At 31.4% G+C, this 17699-nt stretch overlaps 2 protein-coding genes across 2 annotated transcripts; one reads left to right on the forward strand and one right to left on the reverse strand.

Moving 5' to 3' along the window:
- The first annotated feature begins 8195 nt into the window (after nucleotides 1-8195).
- On the forward strand, nucleotides 8196-11085 carry LOC125608904 (plastidial pyruvate kinase 3, chloroplastic-like). Its single transcript, XM_048779534.1, has 12 exons — nucleotides 8196-8544; nucleotides 8640-8912; nucleotides 8982-9147; nucleotides 9216-9350; nucleotides 9423-9533; nucleotides 9624-9712; nucleotides 9780-9842; nucleotides 9928-10103; nucleotides 10182-10281; nucleotides 10345-10493; nucleotides 10593-10701; nucleotides 10779-11085. The coding sequence occupies exons 1-12, from the start codon at nucleotides 8317-8319 to the stop codon at nucleotides 10893-10895; spliced, it is 1716 nt and encodes a 571-aa protein (XP_048635491.1). The 5' UTR covers nucleotides 8196-8316; the 3' UTR covers nucleotides 10896-11085.
- LOC125608903 (protein NRT1/ PTR FAMILY 7.3-like) lies at nucleotides 10960-15538 on the reverse strand. The gene is made up of 6 exons (XM_048779533.1): nucleotides 15339-15538; nucleotides 14469-14583; nucleotides 12870-13087; nucleotides 12197-12768; nucleotides 11621-12122; nucleotides 10960-11546 (listed from the first exon to the last, which is right to left on the reverse strand). Exons 1-6 carry the CDS (start codon nucleotides 15366-15368, stop codon nucleotides 11139-11141), a joined length of 1845 nt encoding a protein of 614 aa, XP_048635490.1. The 5' UTR covers nucleotides 15369-15538; the 3' UTR covers nucleotides 10960-11138.
- Nucleotides 15539-17699: the final 2161 nt, after the last annotated feature.

The following is a 17699-nucleotide window of genomic DNA, read 5'->3' on the forward strand; positions in this document are numbered from 1 at the left end:
ATTGAACCATTATACAAATTTCTTAAAGTAAAACATTAAAATAGAAAATTACACGTCTTTTCTTCATGTGCGAACGTGCGGAATTGTTTCTTAGCACTATTAAAAGATAATCATCCCTAACATTTACCCGTATAAAACCTTGACATATTACTTAAAATGACATTGCATTGTCAAACAACCTTTTACCTCTCATTAATGGTAAAATAGTTTTTTTTTTTTAATTTCTAGACATGCCTTCCCTTATTATTGGTTTACCCATCCCACATATTTTATTATACACTAAATATGATATATATAGATTTTCAAAATATGAGTTCCATATTGATTGTGATCTTAAAAATAGCCCTGGACTGTTTGTGTATTACACTTCGGTCTTGATTGATAGAGCTGATGGTAAATCAGTAATATTATGATATAGAAGCAGTATGTTGCAAAGGTTGTATGATGTTATTTATGCATTTAACAATGTGATTGGTAAATCAGTAAATGATTCATATATAAAATTATTATAAAAATTAATATATGGTATGTAATTTAATTATTTCAAAATAATATAGATATATTTATATTTATAGTATATAAATATTATTTTATGTCAAAATAGAATTTTTTTTATTTTCATCTTTAAATGTTTTGACAATTAGTTGAACTCGAAAACTTCATTTTGTCAAATTCATATTTTTTTAAAGTACTCTAACTAGGATTTTGTTAAATCATGTTTGCTTTATGTAAGAAACTGTTAGTGAAGGAATTGGAAAGAAAAAAAATATATTTTTATTTCAATGGTAACTGATGACTTTTAACATTTTGATTTCATTGAATCTAAATCTAATTTCGCTTTGCAGTGATAATGTATGTGCTTCTCCCAATGCCTTTGCTTTTCTTCGTTGGATTAGAAAGTGCATCTCTATTCAATGAATCAGACAACAAGTACATATTTCGTATATTGGCCACTATTGTTTGGTTGCTTTTGCGTTTATGGTTAAAGTATATTTTGCAAGAAACACTCTCTAAATCACCTCAAGCAAAAATATTTTATTAATTGTTAATGTAAACACCAAACTCAATCTTGAAATTTTGTTTGCGCTTGCATTTGCATTTTGCAAAGCAACAATAGAGGTCGTTTTAAGTCTTTACATAATCAAAAACTTACATGAATGTTTTCTTATTCAGCTGAATCAATCCAAGAATGTTCTTGACTGGTGCATCAGCAGTTGTAAGCATGCAATGCCCTCTTTTCTAACGCACGCTTGACTCATCTGTTGAGTGCATTAGCCTTTGATTTCTCTTCCTACATTGTCTTATGTTGCCATGATGAGTTACATTTCCATAGGAGATGACAATGACAACGGTTACAACTACATTTAAAAAGGCATACAAATTCACCACATTTTATTTTAAGCTCAAAGTCTCAGCCTTTTTACAATCTACGTGGTTCGATTGATGGTTCATTAAAATGTACCTTTGTAGCGACGAATCACCCAGCTGGATTAGTCATAATTCACAAGACTTGCATGATTAAAGTTTCACAACTTTGAAATTTTTTTGGAGTCAAGTGTATATAGGAAATATGAATGAATGATTTTAAAATGAACATTTTGTATGGTCTGGTTTGGGTTTAAATATGTTTCTCATAATCATTCAACCAAATAAGTCATTCTATTTAGATGCTTTGAAGCGAAATCATCAATCAAAGATTTAACATCTAATTTTTTTAAAAATTGTTCTCAATTGCTATTAAATCTTAACAATGTAAATTTTCTTGTGACATAGATGCTTTTAGGTACTTGAAATGCTTCAAGTTTGAAAATAACAATTCTCCATAATCAATAGTAATAAGAACAGTGAGTAAACTTTTATATGTAGCTTTAGTATTTGCAAAACTATCAAATTCTATAGAAAAAATAAAAAACATCACATACATTTATCTTCTTACTTGATAAAAGTTATTTAAGAATCTTAACCTCAAGAGAAAAATCACATCAATTCACATCGTAGTCAATTTTTCGTTTTAAAACTATTTTCTACAAAATTAAAACATGACTTTAAACTCTCATCACCATAAATCTTCAACTTAGTAGAATCAAATAGCAAACCAAATATAATTTGATATAATGTATTAATGTGTATTGTTCAAATATTTTATCATGTGAACTAATAGAATTTCCTAGACATTATTTACCAAGTGATTTGTACATGTCTCATCATTACAATCACTCTAAGAGAAAACTGTTGACATGGCTTTGGAAAATGTAACATGACACTAACCTAATTGTGACATGTACAATTTTCCTCATAAAGCTCTATATATTAACGTCTAGATTTTCATTAATGTTAATTTTCTATATAAGTATTTATTTTTGGCAAGACTATTAAAATATATTAAAACAAATAACTCATATATTACTATTAAATTAATATATATATATATATATATATATTACATTAATAAAAATAAACTAAATGGTAAATATAATTACAAACTAACTTATATATCATATTTTGTATAAACATAACTTTACACAAATTAATTATAAATCTTCATCAACAAATACAAAATTAAAGAACCACTAATAAAATATTTTTTTGATTGGTAAATGATTAAAATTTTATTTTAATATATAGGTTCATTAGGTTAATTAAAAAATTGATATTTCTTAGTTTAACATATTTTAACTAAAACAAAAAAAAAAAAATTTATTAGAATATATATATATATATATATATATATATATATATATATATTAAAAACTAAATTTATTATAAAATATACTTTTAACTTATTAAAATTTAAATAAAAATCAAATTGAAGTAATTAAACCAAATCAAAATAAATAAGACTACAAAGATATGCTTATGATTTTCTTCAAAGTGTTGAAGTTAAAATATAAAAAGAAATATGTCGAAATACAAATACAAATTTTATTTTAAAATAAAAAAATTTTACATCAAAAATAATTATTTCTGCGCATGGTGCAGAGAAACTCTTAGGGGGGCTTATTGGATCGGTGATTTGGAAGAATTCCAGTATTTATAAATTCTGAAGAGTTTTTAAGAAAATCTGGGATTTGATCAAATCTTTAGAGGGTGATTAGCTGGAATTTAGGAGTTTTGAAAACAAATATATATAACTTCAAATTCCTAATAAATTGACATAAGATTACATTTTCTTTTGGTTCAGTGTAAAATCACTATTTGTGTCGTCCACCACTGTCTCTTCAGAAAATGGTAATTTTCTGAGGCTTAGAATTCTCTTGGATTGCTTGTTCTAGTTAAAGGTGATTGACTTGTTCTAAACGTTCAAAATCTTGAGTGCTTATCATTGTCTTTCTTCTTCAAACCTTCCACCCATATAGCTTCATTACCCTGCAATGTTTCTTTTTGTTTACTTGGACTAAATTATTCTCAGATTCAGTAAAGAAAGCCATATAATTTACAGATAAGAGAATAGCACACAACATAGTTGGTATATGAATGCTTGCATTACCTTTTTTATCAGTCATAATTTCATGGTCTCAGTGTTTGCATCAAAAAAGATATCACCAAGCTCAACATATATCTTACGACCCCAGTTACATGGTCATTGTCATTCTGCAATATCTCCCACTCCTTCTCTATGAAAGTACTACATGGGATATCTGCAGCGTCCTCTTTACCCCAAAACACATTATAAACTCACCAAGTTACCTGATAAAAAAGTATCACGAGAGAGAAAAGCTTTGTATATAACCAGCTAGATACTTCTCTTGTGCAAATATTTTTTTTCTTCTGTTTTTTCATGCTTCTCAGTTTAGTCGTGATGAATGTCCACTTCACCAATTCATTCTTCTTACTCTCTTGAAATTTTCTACTACAAGAGGCTGTAGCTGGAGGTTTCCATGTGCTTTGTTTTGCAAGAGTTTTGGCAACATTGGCTTCAATCTTGACATTGTTGATGCAATCAAAACAATAAAAGCAATGCTATATAAATGACAATAATTCTGGAGAAATGAATTCGATGACCCAATTGGGGTTTCGAAAGATAGATGATGCCAAGCAGATTTGATGCAGAGAAGACGGGGGTCGAGGCAGTCCACAACATTTCCTTCCCAAAGCCTTAAAACGCCGCCGTAAACGCATCACCCACTGCATCTTCTCCATCCGTGCTCTCGAGTATCTTCCATTTCCCATGAGTCTGAAGCACTACAATTCCATAAATCAGAGCATGCACTCAAGTATCCCACAACAGCATGAAGCATCAGAATTCCAAGGACTCATCGAAAAAGAAAAAGCTATTAAAAAGAGCAGCGAACTGTTCTACCTAGAGATGATGAAATAATTGACTTTTTCTAAATACCATCTCTTTAGATGGTATTCATTTCTATTGAATTTCAAGTGTAAAATCTTTTTTCTAATAATCCTAAATATTTATTGATAAATACTATTGATGAAATCCCAATTTTTCAATAAGGGAGGATTTAATAAGATTTATACAAATGATAAGTCCAATAACTATGGATTTGTAAAAAGTTTTATGAATACTAAATCCAATAAGGCAAGATTTGCTAAAAACCCAGAATTCTTTCAAATACCTATTCCAATAAGCCCCACTTAGTGATCTATTATATAAAAAGTAATTGAATCAATGTTTCTTCTATAGATAATACTAGGTTAAGATCCGCGCCTTGCGCGGGATGAACATTATATATATAAATTATTTTATATATTATATGTTTATAACATATTATGACATAATAAATATATATTGAATAATTAAAAAGTCATTATTTACTACTTATATAATTAAATTGGTACGAACATATAAATAAATTTCTTTTCTATTTGATATGATATATAATTAAATTTAAATGATAGTAACATATATATGGTATATTTTAATATTAATATTTATTAGATGATGCTTTTTGCTCATATTTGTTTTTATCATTTGTATATGTTATAGCAAAAAGTCTAAATTGGTGATAACAAAATTTTTACTGTGGGATTAATGGTTTAAGTAATTTATAATATTTTAAAAAATTAATTTGTCAATATTTTTTCAAATATTTTATCAAAAAAATGTTCAAAGTAAATTTCAAAATTAAGATATTTATACATTTTATATGGCATATAGTTTAGTTTAAAATGATACATATATTTATATATATTTTATTTTTGATACTTATTAAATGAGACTTTCAACTTATATTATTTTTTAATTATTTGTATCATGTCATAACAAAAGTTTTAAATCATAGATCACAAAATTTGAATGTGAAACTTTTAACAGTTTTAGTAATTTATACTCGTTTTTAAAAATTAAAAAAATATAATATATAAATATTTTTTTATTACATGGTTACTATGATTGTTTAATTTATTTTAATATCTTAAAATTAAAAAAATATAATTATAATACACACTTATTTTTATCAAATCTTTATTATTCAAAATCATTAATTGTCATATATACCACATTAGGCAATTCCGTAATCTTATTTAAGAAAATAATGAAACACATTAATAATGTATTTATTGTGGTTTAATAAAAAGCTTATTATATATTTAGATGGACCAACCTATTTCTCTAAGGATTCTAAGAATCATTTTAGTGATGACACGTGGCTACAAAAAAATGTTGCAATGCTTCTCAAATAATATATAGGGGATAGTTTCATTACTATTAATTACCAAACTTCCTTTTTCTTTTGCTTTCATCATAGATCAATGATCCCAGTTTCTCTATATTTTAAAAACAATAAGAAATCAATCCACTTACTACAGTCATTGCAACATCAGTTTGCTATCTTTGACTGTAATTGCTAACTAACCATTTTCACTACATGCAATATGTCAAACTGTAATACTAGATAATATAAATTCAAAACTACTAAGTTTGTTTATTGCTAAAGGTTTTGCTTCACTTTGGATCAAATGATCAATTATCATTTTCACTCATTTCAAATAAAGCTTCTCGTATATCTATAATCTGAACTCTTATGGCTTTAATTCTTTAATCAAATTTTCCCAACATATTGTTGACAACCACTTAAGAGTGAAAATTTCCACCTTTATTTTCAAAATGTTCCCCCATTTTGTATAGAATTATCAAAAAAAAAAGAATATAAATATTGCAGCACACCAAAAAGTATTCACATAATTATTTGCATTATCACGCAAGACCAAATTTAGACTATGACAGACATATAGTGTATAAAATTTCTAGGACTAATATTCAAAAAAAAAGTTATGAACACTTTGTTTATGTTCTTTCCTATTAGATACATTATCATAGTTTTGACCTTTCACTTTATCTAAATCAAGATCTAAAGATTATAATGCATATTTTAACACTTCAAAAGTGAAAAATGAACTTACCTTAGAATAATTGTCATTTTCTCTTGATGGCTAGCATCAGGAGTACAATTCAAAATTACTTAAAATATTCTGCTTCTTTTATTTTTGTAATGATTTTAATTTAATTCTTGAAGTAATCAAAAGAATTAATTCATTTTGAATATCATGACCAATATAATGATGATGATATTACCACTAGTGATATGTAATCCAATAACAATAAACATGTTTTTTTGGTTCTGCATATTGAAGGGTGAATGTGCAATAAATGCAGTCTATCTGCATGACTTTTGTTTTGTTTTTGTTCCGTATTACAATCATACCCTTAGTTAGATACACCACTGTTGATATTTTGTCAAGAATGCAGATCATTAAATAGAAGCATTGAGTTTAATTATTTTTTGTGTATCTAAAGGTTTTAACCAAACATTAGTAATCAAATACACCTTTTGCATTAGAGATATATGAAAATGGAAGAAAAAAATAACAAATTTAAGAGGTGATTGATAAGGGCTTTATGTTTTTGCCTTTATGTTTTGGGCTTTACTCTGTAGATTTATTTGCTGTAACTTCTTTTGTTGTACCTTTGTAAAACACTAGTTTTTCTGCTCTGAAATAAATCTCTCTACAACCATTTTTTTTTGTTTTCTAGAGATTTTTTGCTATATTTTTTTTTTAAGAAAGGAACATTTAATTGGTTGATATATATGGCTCTGAACTAAATTTTGGTTCTCTCGAGCATCTACATCCACAACCAATAACTCTTTTAATCTCTTATTAGCGAGCAAAACTGATTTCTTAAATCATTGTTTAATTCACTTCTCATAGTATTTTTCTTAGTATGTGGCACATATATGTGATAATTTATTTTTCTAAAAAAAAATTATTGACTTTATAATCTTACTTTTGTTGTGTAATCGTTTGTCAAAAAAAAGAGAACTTAAAATTTGATTTAAATAAAATTGACTTTAGAAATTTCAGAACTAAATTAAAGCTTCTATAACCAGTATACTAAAAACACAAAAAAAAAATTGTAACAAAATACACAAACATGAAAATCACAAAAATAAAATTCATTACACAAGAAAATATTAAATTACCTTTAAATGTTAAATCTTAAACAAACAAAAAAATATATAATAATTATATGTATAATTGATTATTTCGTACTTTATTTTTTATTTTAAATGTTTATTTATTTTATATTTAGTTTATTATATAATGATAAATAAAATATATCTGCTTATTGTCTTTTAATGAATATCTTATAGATAGTGATATATTTTGTCACAAAACAATTGTTTTAATTATTAAGGGTATTTTCTGATAAGCTAAAATTTCTAATTTAGTTGTACCTGGAACTGTTACAAAAAAAAAAAAAAAGAATCTACAAATGCCGCTAGCTTTAACAAAATTAGAGTAATGGTTTCAGGTAGTGTAGCCAACCACCCGAAAGATTAGAGAATTCAAAACCACAAATTCGAATACCGACATCAAAAGAAAAACGGATAGCCAACCTGTTATGGTCTTTGGATGCTAATTTTAGGTCGACCACATAAAACAAATAAATTTTAGCATTCACATAACAAACTGGTTTAAATTTGAGGATATTTTTCTTTTTTTGCTTTTTCATTTCATATATACCATGTTTTGTGGTATATAATGTGACCAGGGTTGTTCAAAAAGAAAATAACTATAATGTGACTAGGTAAAAAAGTAGTAACTATGTGGTAGATGCGAAGATATAATAAAAAGTTACTTGCTTCTACCTGGGTCAGAGGGTTCAGTGTAACTGACAACCAAACAAACAAACAATAACATAAAATAACAACAAGACAAAACCCTCGCTTCTCTGTCTCTCTTTCTCCGCCCCTCCCTTCCTTCTGTACCCCCCTCTCTCTCTTAAATATCAGTTTTAACACAAAACCTCATTCTCATTCTCTCTCCTCTGCTTCACCTCTGCTCTTCAAGTTGTACGACATGGCGGCGACAGGTCAAATCTCGACGAGAATGACGGTGGATCGCACTCTGTCCTCCTCCAGGAACGCTGGACTTTCCCTTTCACCATCACCCCAGAGAACGCTAATCGGCGTCGCCGGAAGGTCTGGTATCGCTCACCGTCAACTGTCTCTATCCGTCAGAGCGATTAACACCAATGAAGATAGCCGGAAAGTCAAGGTTTATGCAGAGAATGGCGCTTTCGATTTGGTCAGTAATATTTGCTCCTTCACGTTTCTTGTTTCTCACGCTCCCGTATTGTAACCTAGTGTCGTTAGGATGTGATTTTTTTGTGGTCATTGTAGGGAGTGATGGATCCTTCAGTGGAGCCATATAAATTTGCGGAGCCAAGAACAATTCATAATGATTCGAGGAGGAAAACTAAGATTGTGTGTACCATTGGACCTTCCTCTAGCTCTCGTGAAATGATTTGGAAACTCGCGGAAGCAGGAATGAATGTGGCTCGTTTGAATATGTCTCATGGAGATCATGCTTCTCATCAGATTACTATTGATCTTGTTAAAGAATACAACTCTCTCTTTGTTGACAAAGCCATTGCTATCATGTTGGATACAAAGGTACCATCTTCTTTTTTTTTTGTTTGTCAATAAGAAAAGGTTATTTATTTCTCTGATATGTTTGTGAAGGGTCCTGAGGTTCGAAGTGGGGATGTACCTCAGCCGATCTTCCTTGAAGAGGGTCAAGAGTTTAATTTTACCATCAAGAGAGGTGTCTCCATGAAAGACACCGTCAGTGTCAACTATGATGATTTTGTTAACGATGTCGAAGTTGGAGACATACTTTTGGTCGATGGTAAGCTCTCTTTGTGGCTATTGGAATCATTGTTTTAGTTCTAACAAGAAGAGAGGGCTTTCTACTAGGTGGAATGATGTCACTAGCTGTTAAGTCCAAGACGAGCGATTTGGTGAAATGTGTAGTTATTGACGGTGGAGAGCTACAATCTAGACGTCACTTGAATGTTCGAGGAAAGAGTGCTACTCTTCCTTCCATAACAGGTTGATTAGTTTTCACAACCTCCTGCAGCAAGGAAGTTTTGTAATTTCTGAATATTCATTCTCTTGTTGCAGACAAAGATTGGGAAGACATCAAATTTGGAGTGGACAACCAAGTTGATTTCTATGCTGTCTCTTTTGTTAAGGATGCTAAAGTTGTCCATGAGTTGAAAAACTACCTCAAAAGTAACTAAGCATATACTATATATCTTCTACCTCCAATAGCATTGGTGAAATCTCTGTGAAACTAATGAGACTTCCAAAATGTTTTGATAGCCTGCAGTGCGGATATCTCTGTGATTGTGAAAATTGAAAGCGCAGATTCTATAAAGAATCTTCCTTCCATTATATCTGCTTGTGATGGGGTTAGTTGCAGAGTCCTTTTTTATGATATTTTTCCTGAGCTTATATGATTAACGATGCTTTTATCAGGCAATGGTTGCTCGTGGAGATCTTGGAGCTGAACTTCCCATTGAGGAGGTTCCCTTGTTACAGGTAAAATCCAAGACATGGTTTACAAACAAAACATTGCCATAGAGTCTGTTGGTACTTATGCTTTCGTCGTCATGCCATGTTTTAGGAGGAGATAATCACAAGGTGTAGGAACATTCATAAACCAGTGATTGTCGCCACAAACATGCTAGAGAGTATGATTAATCATCCAACACCTACAAGAGCTGAAGTATCTGACATTGCAATTGCAGTGCGCGAAGGAGCAGATGCAATCATGCTTTCTGGTGAAACCGCACACGGAAAGTTCGTAAATCCAACTTAAACCCCTCCCCTTGCCATTCTCATCAACAGAACACTGATCTTGAGATATTCTTATGTCAGGTTTCCTCTGAAAGCTGTTAACGTGATGCATACCGTGGCTTTGAGAACTGAGGCTAGTCTACCTGTTAGAACCTCAGCAATCCGGACCACTGCTTACAAGGTACTCCACACATCAGAAACGTTACGTATGGTTCTTTACTCATATATTTGAGTGTTAATACAGGGTCGCATGGGCCAAATGTTTGCTTTCCATGCTTCTATAATGGCGAATACACTGAACACACCGATCATTGTGTTCACAAGAACTGGATCCATGGCAGTGCTTCTGAGTCACTACCGCCCGTCCTCAACAATTTTCGCCTTCACAAACCAGTATGTGTTTGTTTGTTTGTTTACCTGTCTTTCAGAAAATGTCAACTTTTAATCAGACGTATTGGGTTTTGATTGATATGTTTGGTTCTTACCTTTTAGGAGGAGAATAATGCAAAGGCTGGCTCTTTACCAAGGTGTCATGCCTATATACATGGAGTTTTCTGATGATGCAGAAGATACATATGCCCGTTCCTTGAAACTCCTACAGGTACATTAACCATCTTGTCTTGTCCCTTCTCGTCTATCAACCTTGCAGAAACACTGATCTGTTTTATATATCCTCAGGACGAGAATATGCTCAAGGAAGGACAACATGTAACGCTTGTCCAAAGTGGTGCGCAACCCATTTGGCGTGAAGAATCAACACATCTCATACAAGTCCGTAAGATTAAGATAGGTTGATGTTTTTCACTACTTGAGCTTCTATATCCCTGACTTTATTTTTCTTACACGATTTGATCTAATATTGTTTTAAGTCACTCACAGTGAAACCATATATATTTGTTTTAAGTTCTTGAACCACATGACTGTAAAAACAAAACAGTCTTTTCGATGAAAAAGACTAATCCGATTCAGCCTTTTTATTTATCAATCAGTTTGTTTGTTACATTGAAAAAAAAAACCGAAAACCAAACACACATTCAGTTAGACTCTAGAATCCTTCATTGGCTCCTCGTAGTCATCACTGTCATCATCACTCACCATGTCTTGCATCTCATCTTTCGCTTCTAGTTTTATACATTTGTACCATCTCGCACATGCAATGTACACCACCAGGTCAATGCTGGTCAACGCAGCCAGGAGGAAATAGAATCTGTCCAAGTGACCTTTGTTGAGGTTCCTTGGAATCCAACCAGGCATGTGATCCTCTGTAGAGATCTTCACCACCATTGTCACCAACAAGCTACTCACAAAGTTCCCCATGGACATTGACATCATACACAGAGCGCTCCCAAAGCTCTTTAGTCCGTCTGGTGTCTGCGCGTTGAAGAACTCAAGCTGACCAACATACATGAACACTTCTGATGCTCCGATGAGCGAGTATTGTGGAACCTGTAATCAGGAGATACATTGTCAGGACTTAAAGAGTTTCCTCTTTAGGACTGTGTTGGGCAGTGTTTCATTACCTGCCAGAAGATGCTTAGTGAGCTTGAGCCATCACAGTGAGTGCAACTCTTGTCTGCGTATTTAAGTCTAAAGCATTCAACAACCCCGGCTGCAACCATAGCTAAGATAGCAATCACAAGCCCGATTCCCATCCTGTGAAGCTCGGTGATTCCTTTTGTTCCATCCTTCTTCTTGAATCTGTTGGCTAGTGGCTCGAGAACTCTGCGGTATATGAATATGAACAAGGCAACGCTAAGGATGTCGAAGCTGGACATACTTGCTGGAGGGATTTTGAAATCAGAGACAGTGGTCTTCATCGCTGCGCCTTGCTCCACAAAGAGAGAGGCCATTTGGGTGAAGACGACCGAGTAGATGATAGTGCAGAGCCAAATGGGCATCAGTCTAAGAATACACTTGACTTCCTCAACTTGTGTCACCGGACAAAGCCTCCACGGATTCACTCCGCCTTGTTTCTTGTCGTCAAGATCTCTTGCTGTGATGTACGCGGCTCTGTCCAAGAACCTACAAGTCGGAAACAGAAACATGTTAGAACACTTGCATGACACTGTGAAAACCGCGGTTTTTTGGCAACGTACTTGAATTCATCAGTATGAACTATCCTCCTCCCTGTATCTCCTGAAGCATTCTTCCCTTGTCTATCTTCATCATACATCTCCTCCCTCCCTCTGGAAGGCGCCTCCATAGATGATTTCTTCGTTGCAGCCACCAAAACTTGGCAAAACCTCGAAAGAGGGTTCCCTGTAGGCTTGAAGTTTCGGTATCTCGGAGTTCCAAGGAGGAAAAGAATCAAAGCCAAGATGGCAGAGCCAGTAGACGCCCAAAACCCGAGTGCCCACATCCCCTCGTCTTCAAAATATCCCAAGATTGTGTTGGAAAAGAGCGAGCCGAGGTTTAAAGCAAGGTAGAAGTAGCTGAAGAAGGCGATCTTTGAGTACCCTTCTTTAGGATGCTCTTCATCGAACTGATCAGCTCCAAACGTTGCAATGTTCGGTTGGTAACCCCCATTCCCCAATGCGATCAAGTAGATTGATAGGTAGAACATTGTGATCTCCATCGTTGAATGTGTACCGCAAGGCGTGACTTCATCCCCGCAACCTTTTGGTCTGATCAAGAACATGTATGATGATAGCGAGAGCGATGAAAGTCCCTGCGTTTTTACATTCCAAGAAAGTGTTATAATCAGCTTAAATTGTCAAACCTTACACTTTAACACACAACACCATATATGCTGTAATTGATGTCACTTACGATGACAAAAATGACTTGGAAGATAGCACAAGTCTTGTAACGACCCCAGTAAGAATCGCTGAGAAACGCTCCGACCAATGAGAAGATGTAAACAGTTCCTGTCCATTTGCTAACGTTGTTCGCTGCGTCTGCGTTGTTCTGCTGCAAAACGCGAGTTAGGAACAGCACTAGATTCACTCCAACTCCAAAGAATGCCAGCGTCGCCAACCCCTGGTTCACTGTTAAATCGGTTCAATTAACATAATTCGGTTAGAAACTGGTTTAGTAAGTTAACCAAAATTATTTATATTGGTAATAATGTTAACCCAAGTTATTGATTTGAAAGGAACCTGAACTATTGAAAGAATGGTAATGATTGTGAATGATTGAAACTATGTTCCGTGTTCGTCAAGATGATGTTAACATTTACTTGGTTGGATGGTATCTAATGACTACTCTATAGTAGTTCCACCTTCTAACGAAATTTAAATTTTCTGTGATAGTGAAATTTCACATGCGAATAACAAATCGGTAACCAATAATCTTGTGATTTTTTATTAAAACTATTAGGTGGTTCTACTAACTTAAGCACACTAGAAAAGAAGACCAACCAAAAAATCCCAAACTGTATTTTGTATTATAGAAAGATATTTATGATTTTTTATTTATATAGAGAAATGTTGAGTTGGTGCAAATATTTTAAAACATTTACTCATTATAATTCAATATTGTTATATAAGTTAAATCTGAAAAATGTTAGGAGTAAAGAGGATTTATGTTTTGCAAATAAAATGTAACGACGTGAACGTGGCATAAGCTACTGTCATGGAAAGACGGGATGGGTAATTACGTGTAAGGCAACGTTATTCCACTAACACAGCCTTTCTTTGCACTATATTAATATATTATATATTAGTGTCGTCTTCCTCAAACTTACTTTTATTTCTTTTTTTGGTTAAATTTTAGGATAACTTACAACTCTAAAAGTTTTCAGTTTTAGTTATTATAAAATGACAAACTAAATTCGTATCACTAAAACACTCAATCAATCATTCCATCTATTACATCATTTTTGCTGCGTTTATATTATTTTCAGAAAATGATCGAAAAGCATTAAAAGTAACCATAGTTTTAGATTTAAAATAAATATTTTCACCGTTTTATGTGTATAAGTGATAAATAAATAAATATATGCATATCATGTGGTTGGTGATTTTAACCACGACATGCAGGCTACGTTTGAACACATGGATATGTCTTGACACGTTCACGTAAAACTCGAAGTTTTTCTTTGAACATAACGTAAAACTCGAAGTTTAATTAAAAAAACTAGTAGAAGTTAACTTTTAATGATTTTTGGTTGGTTCTGTTGTCACTTTCCTAGTTTCTGATAACTTATTACCTCAAAGATAAGTACGCATGTCAATCAATCTACACACTTTTAGATATAGATTATATCATAACATATTTATACGTTACATATAGGACGTGATGAACCAGAAAATGTACAAAGAAGCTGTAAAGTATTCAAGACAATATTGTCTTGTTTGATAGTCCTTTTTTTGTTTTATGGTCGTTTTTGCTTTCGATTTAAATCGTGATTAGAGAAGAGAGACATACCGAGAATGATGATACCAGCAACCCATTTGCCTGAGTTAGAACGGATAGAGGGACGACCATAGTAATCCACAGTTCCATCTCTTGTTTCTTCTTCTTCTTCTTTCTTCATCATCATCTGCATTTTCATTTATATCAATTTATTACTTGACAAAATATTATATCATTTTATATATTAAACATAGATCGAAAGATGCATATGTATGTTTAACCCTCTGGTAGTATCTATTATCTACCACTTTTTGCCATGGTGATATGGAGAAGATTCATAAGTTCGATATTTTTTTTTTGTTTGGTAAAAGATAAGTTCGATAGTTTTTTGTATTTCCATCTTTTTCTAGTTTCAATTTTAATTTGAATCTGTATTTTGACGTGATTATTATAGAATCACACCTCCTTTTTTTTTTTTGCATTGCCACGTATTCTCGTGTCGTAGGCACAGTTTCTTAGATTCTTTGGATTTATTCTCGACTTTAATTTGCAGCACAAAAAAGAGACTGTTACGAAGATGATTAGCTATTATCGAGCTTAATTAAAAGCTTGTCGATTAAAACAAGAGTTTGAAGGAAAAAAAATAAAATAAAAGAAAAGATGTTGAGCTAAACGCATTTTGCACATAAAGATTGCGACTGTCGATTGCATTAAGCATGCCCTTTTGATATGCTCTTCTTGAGCCACCAAAGAAAAGTTATACTATTAATTACCTTCTTTTCTAATTCATTTTAAGCACATATGTAATTCAAGAAACAAGAACCTTAATCATATAAACAAAATCTTATAAGGAAGAAAAGTGAAGGCCCATTAAATTCAAACTCTGAGTAAGCAAAAGAAACAACTGAAGATATATAAAAGCTTATAAATTAAAGTACTTACATCTTTGTTATATATCCCTAGGCAAGACATTTTTGATGATATTGGATTATATGTGTTTTTGTAAGAGAATAATAACGAAATAGATTTTTGGTGTTTTTCTCAAGTGATAAGGAGAGAATGATAACAAAGGACGAATTGAAGAAGGAAGAAGCAGAAAGAAAGTTCAGGCTTGGATGCTGTAGAGAAGAGGGGATTGAGAATAAATAGAGGTTTGGAAGATGATTTGAACGGTCCTGATTTTACATGGGACACTCACATGCCCAATACCTATATTAATTATATTTCCTATACAATAATACAGTCATATAAGCACGATGGCAAAAAAAAAGAGAACTCTAAAGCATATTTCATTATAAGTAACATAAAAAATTTCCTATTCTCCAATTTGTTTTTGTTTTTGTTTTGTTGCTGAGAGAAACATCTTGGGCTTTCGAAGCTTCGAGCCAAGAATGAGTGCCGTAGGGATGGATCTTTGGGTTTAAATTCGTGTTCGGTTTAGGTAAGATTCGATTCCGTTTATATGGGTCTAAGGATTTTTAATCAATTTTGGTTCATGTTCGATTTGATTCGGTTTTAGTTCATTTTGGTTTCTTTTGGTTTGTTTTTAGTTCGGCTTTGTATTTGTTCGATTTTATTTAGTTTTGTTTGTCTTTGTTTAGTTCAGCCGAGTTGATTTTTAAGTTAAGTTCTAGTTTATATTAAAAAATATAATTTATAAAAATAAATCATCATTTGACACTAAAAAAATATTTTTTTCATATTTAAACGAAAATCTAAACATCACAATAAAAATATACAAGATATAATCCACTAATTTTATATTATTATCTTCAAACCTAATATTAATATAATAGATAATTTTTTTTGGTTTTGATGTTAATGTATAAGATTTATCTTATTTTAGTTGTATTTTGGCTATTCATTTATACGTAAAATTTACCAAAATATGTTAAAGTTTTTAAATTAAATATTTTAAATCTTAATATTATTAGTACATTTAGTTAATCTAATTAAAGCAACATTTTAGTTTTTTGGTTCGATTCAATTTAAAACTAAACCAAACCAAACCGTTTGAATTGATAAATTTTTTAACTAAATGAGTTTTCATATATTTTGTTTTGGTTTGCATTTGGCTAAATTATTTTGGTTTGATTTGGTTTACTCAGCAAAGGTGGAGGGCAGTCAAGAGAGTAAAGAGAAATATAATGCAAAACTATATATCAAAAATAAAGGGACATTACACTAAAGAAGTCTGTATGAATTGAAAATTTTGAAGTTTCAACCAGAGCAATGCTATTACAAAGGTTTTCAAAATTGAGTATATATACATATATATCTTTTTGTGTGCACCAATTGAGTAAATATCTCACTCTATACTCATGTAAAAATATCTCAAAATTTATAAAAAATACTTGTGTTTTTTTGTATAGGTATCTCAATATTTATACTAGCTTAATTATGTATAATTTATTTTCTTGATTAGAGTGAAAGATTCATTTTTGAAAATCTTTCCGATCTTTTTTTTTTTTGGCAGCATCTGATCTTTCCGATCTTAAGATGATGATATTAGCTAAATATAATTAAGTATCGTGGTTGTTATAAAAGATTGCCATTCAAAATAATGAAATTTTACACCTTCTATTTAAAATTAAACGTGTTGGTGATTATTTTTCAAACAAGTTATTATTTCAGGTTTTGAATGTAAATTTTTTAAATATTGTACAATTTCATCTCAATGCATTTTCCTTTTAGAAATAATAGTTTTTCATATATTTTCCTAATGTATGTAGGAAAAAATTAAACAATATCGATTATATTTCATTTTTTCAAAAAAAAAAAATATCGATTATATTTCACTTGATTAATAAATATACATTGCAATACAGAAAATATCTTATAGGAAATTTTGTATAAAAATGAAAATATAATCTACATTATAATAATGAGGCATTTTGCCACTCCTCAATATGCCACGTCAGCATTTTGTGGATCCCACTTTTAAAAAGTGTGAGAAAAGTATCAAATTCATGGTTCAAATCCAGATTATAGAGATATAAACACCAACATTTATACCACTAAACTAAAGGGTACATTATACATTGATGGCCGAAATTAATATATATTTATGAAGATCGGAAGTCCTTGCTTCTTCGGCTTCCTTCTGAGGGTCGGGCCTATAAGTGTATTATAGGTTTTATTTTTAAATGAAATTCATCACATTATATGAAAAAAGGCTCAAGTTTGCAACAATTATAGTTTTTTCATATTGTAAATTGTCATCGTTTAACATGAGTTAGGATTCTTTTCATCATTGTCCCAGACAAGTCTGAGTTACAGAGTTGCGCCGTGTGTCTATTCGTA

This window comes from Brassica napus, chromosome A5 (assembly GCF_020379485.1).
Source record: "Brassica napus cultivar Da-Ae chromosome A5, Da-Ae, whole genome shotgun sequence".
Lineage (NCBI taxonomy): Eukaryota > Viridiplantae > Streptophyta > Magnoliopsida > Brassicales > Brassicaceae > Brassica > Brassica napus.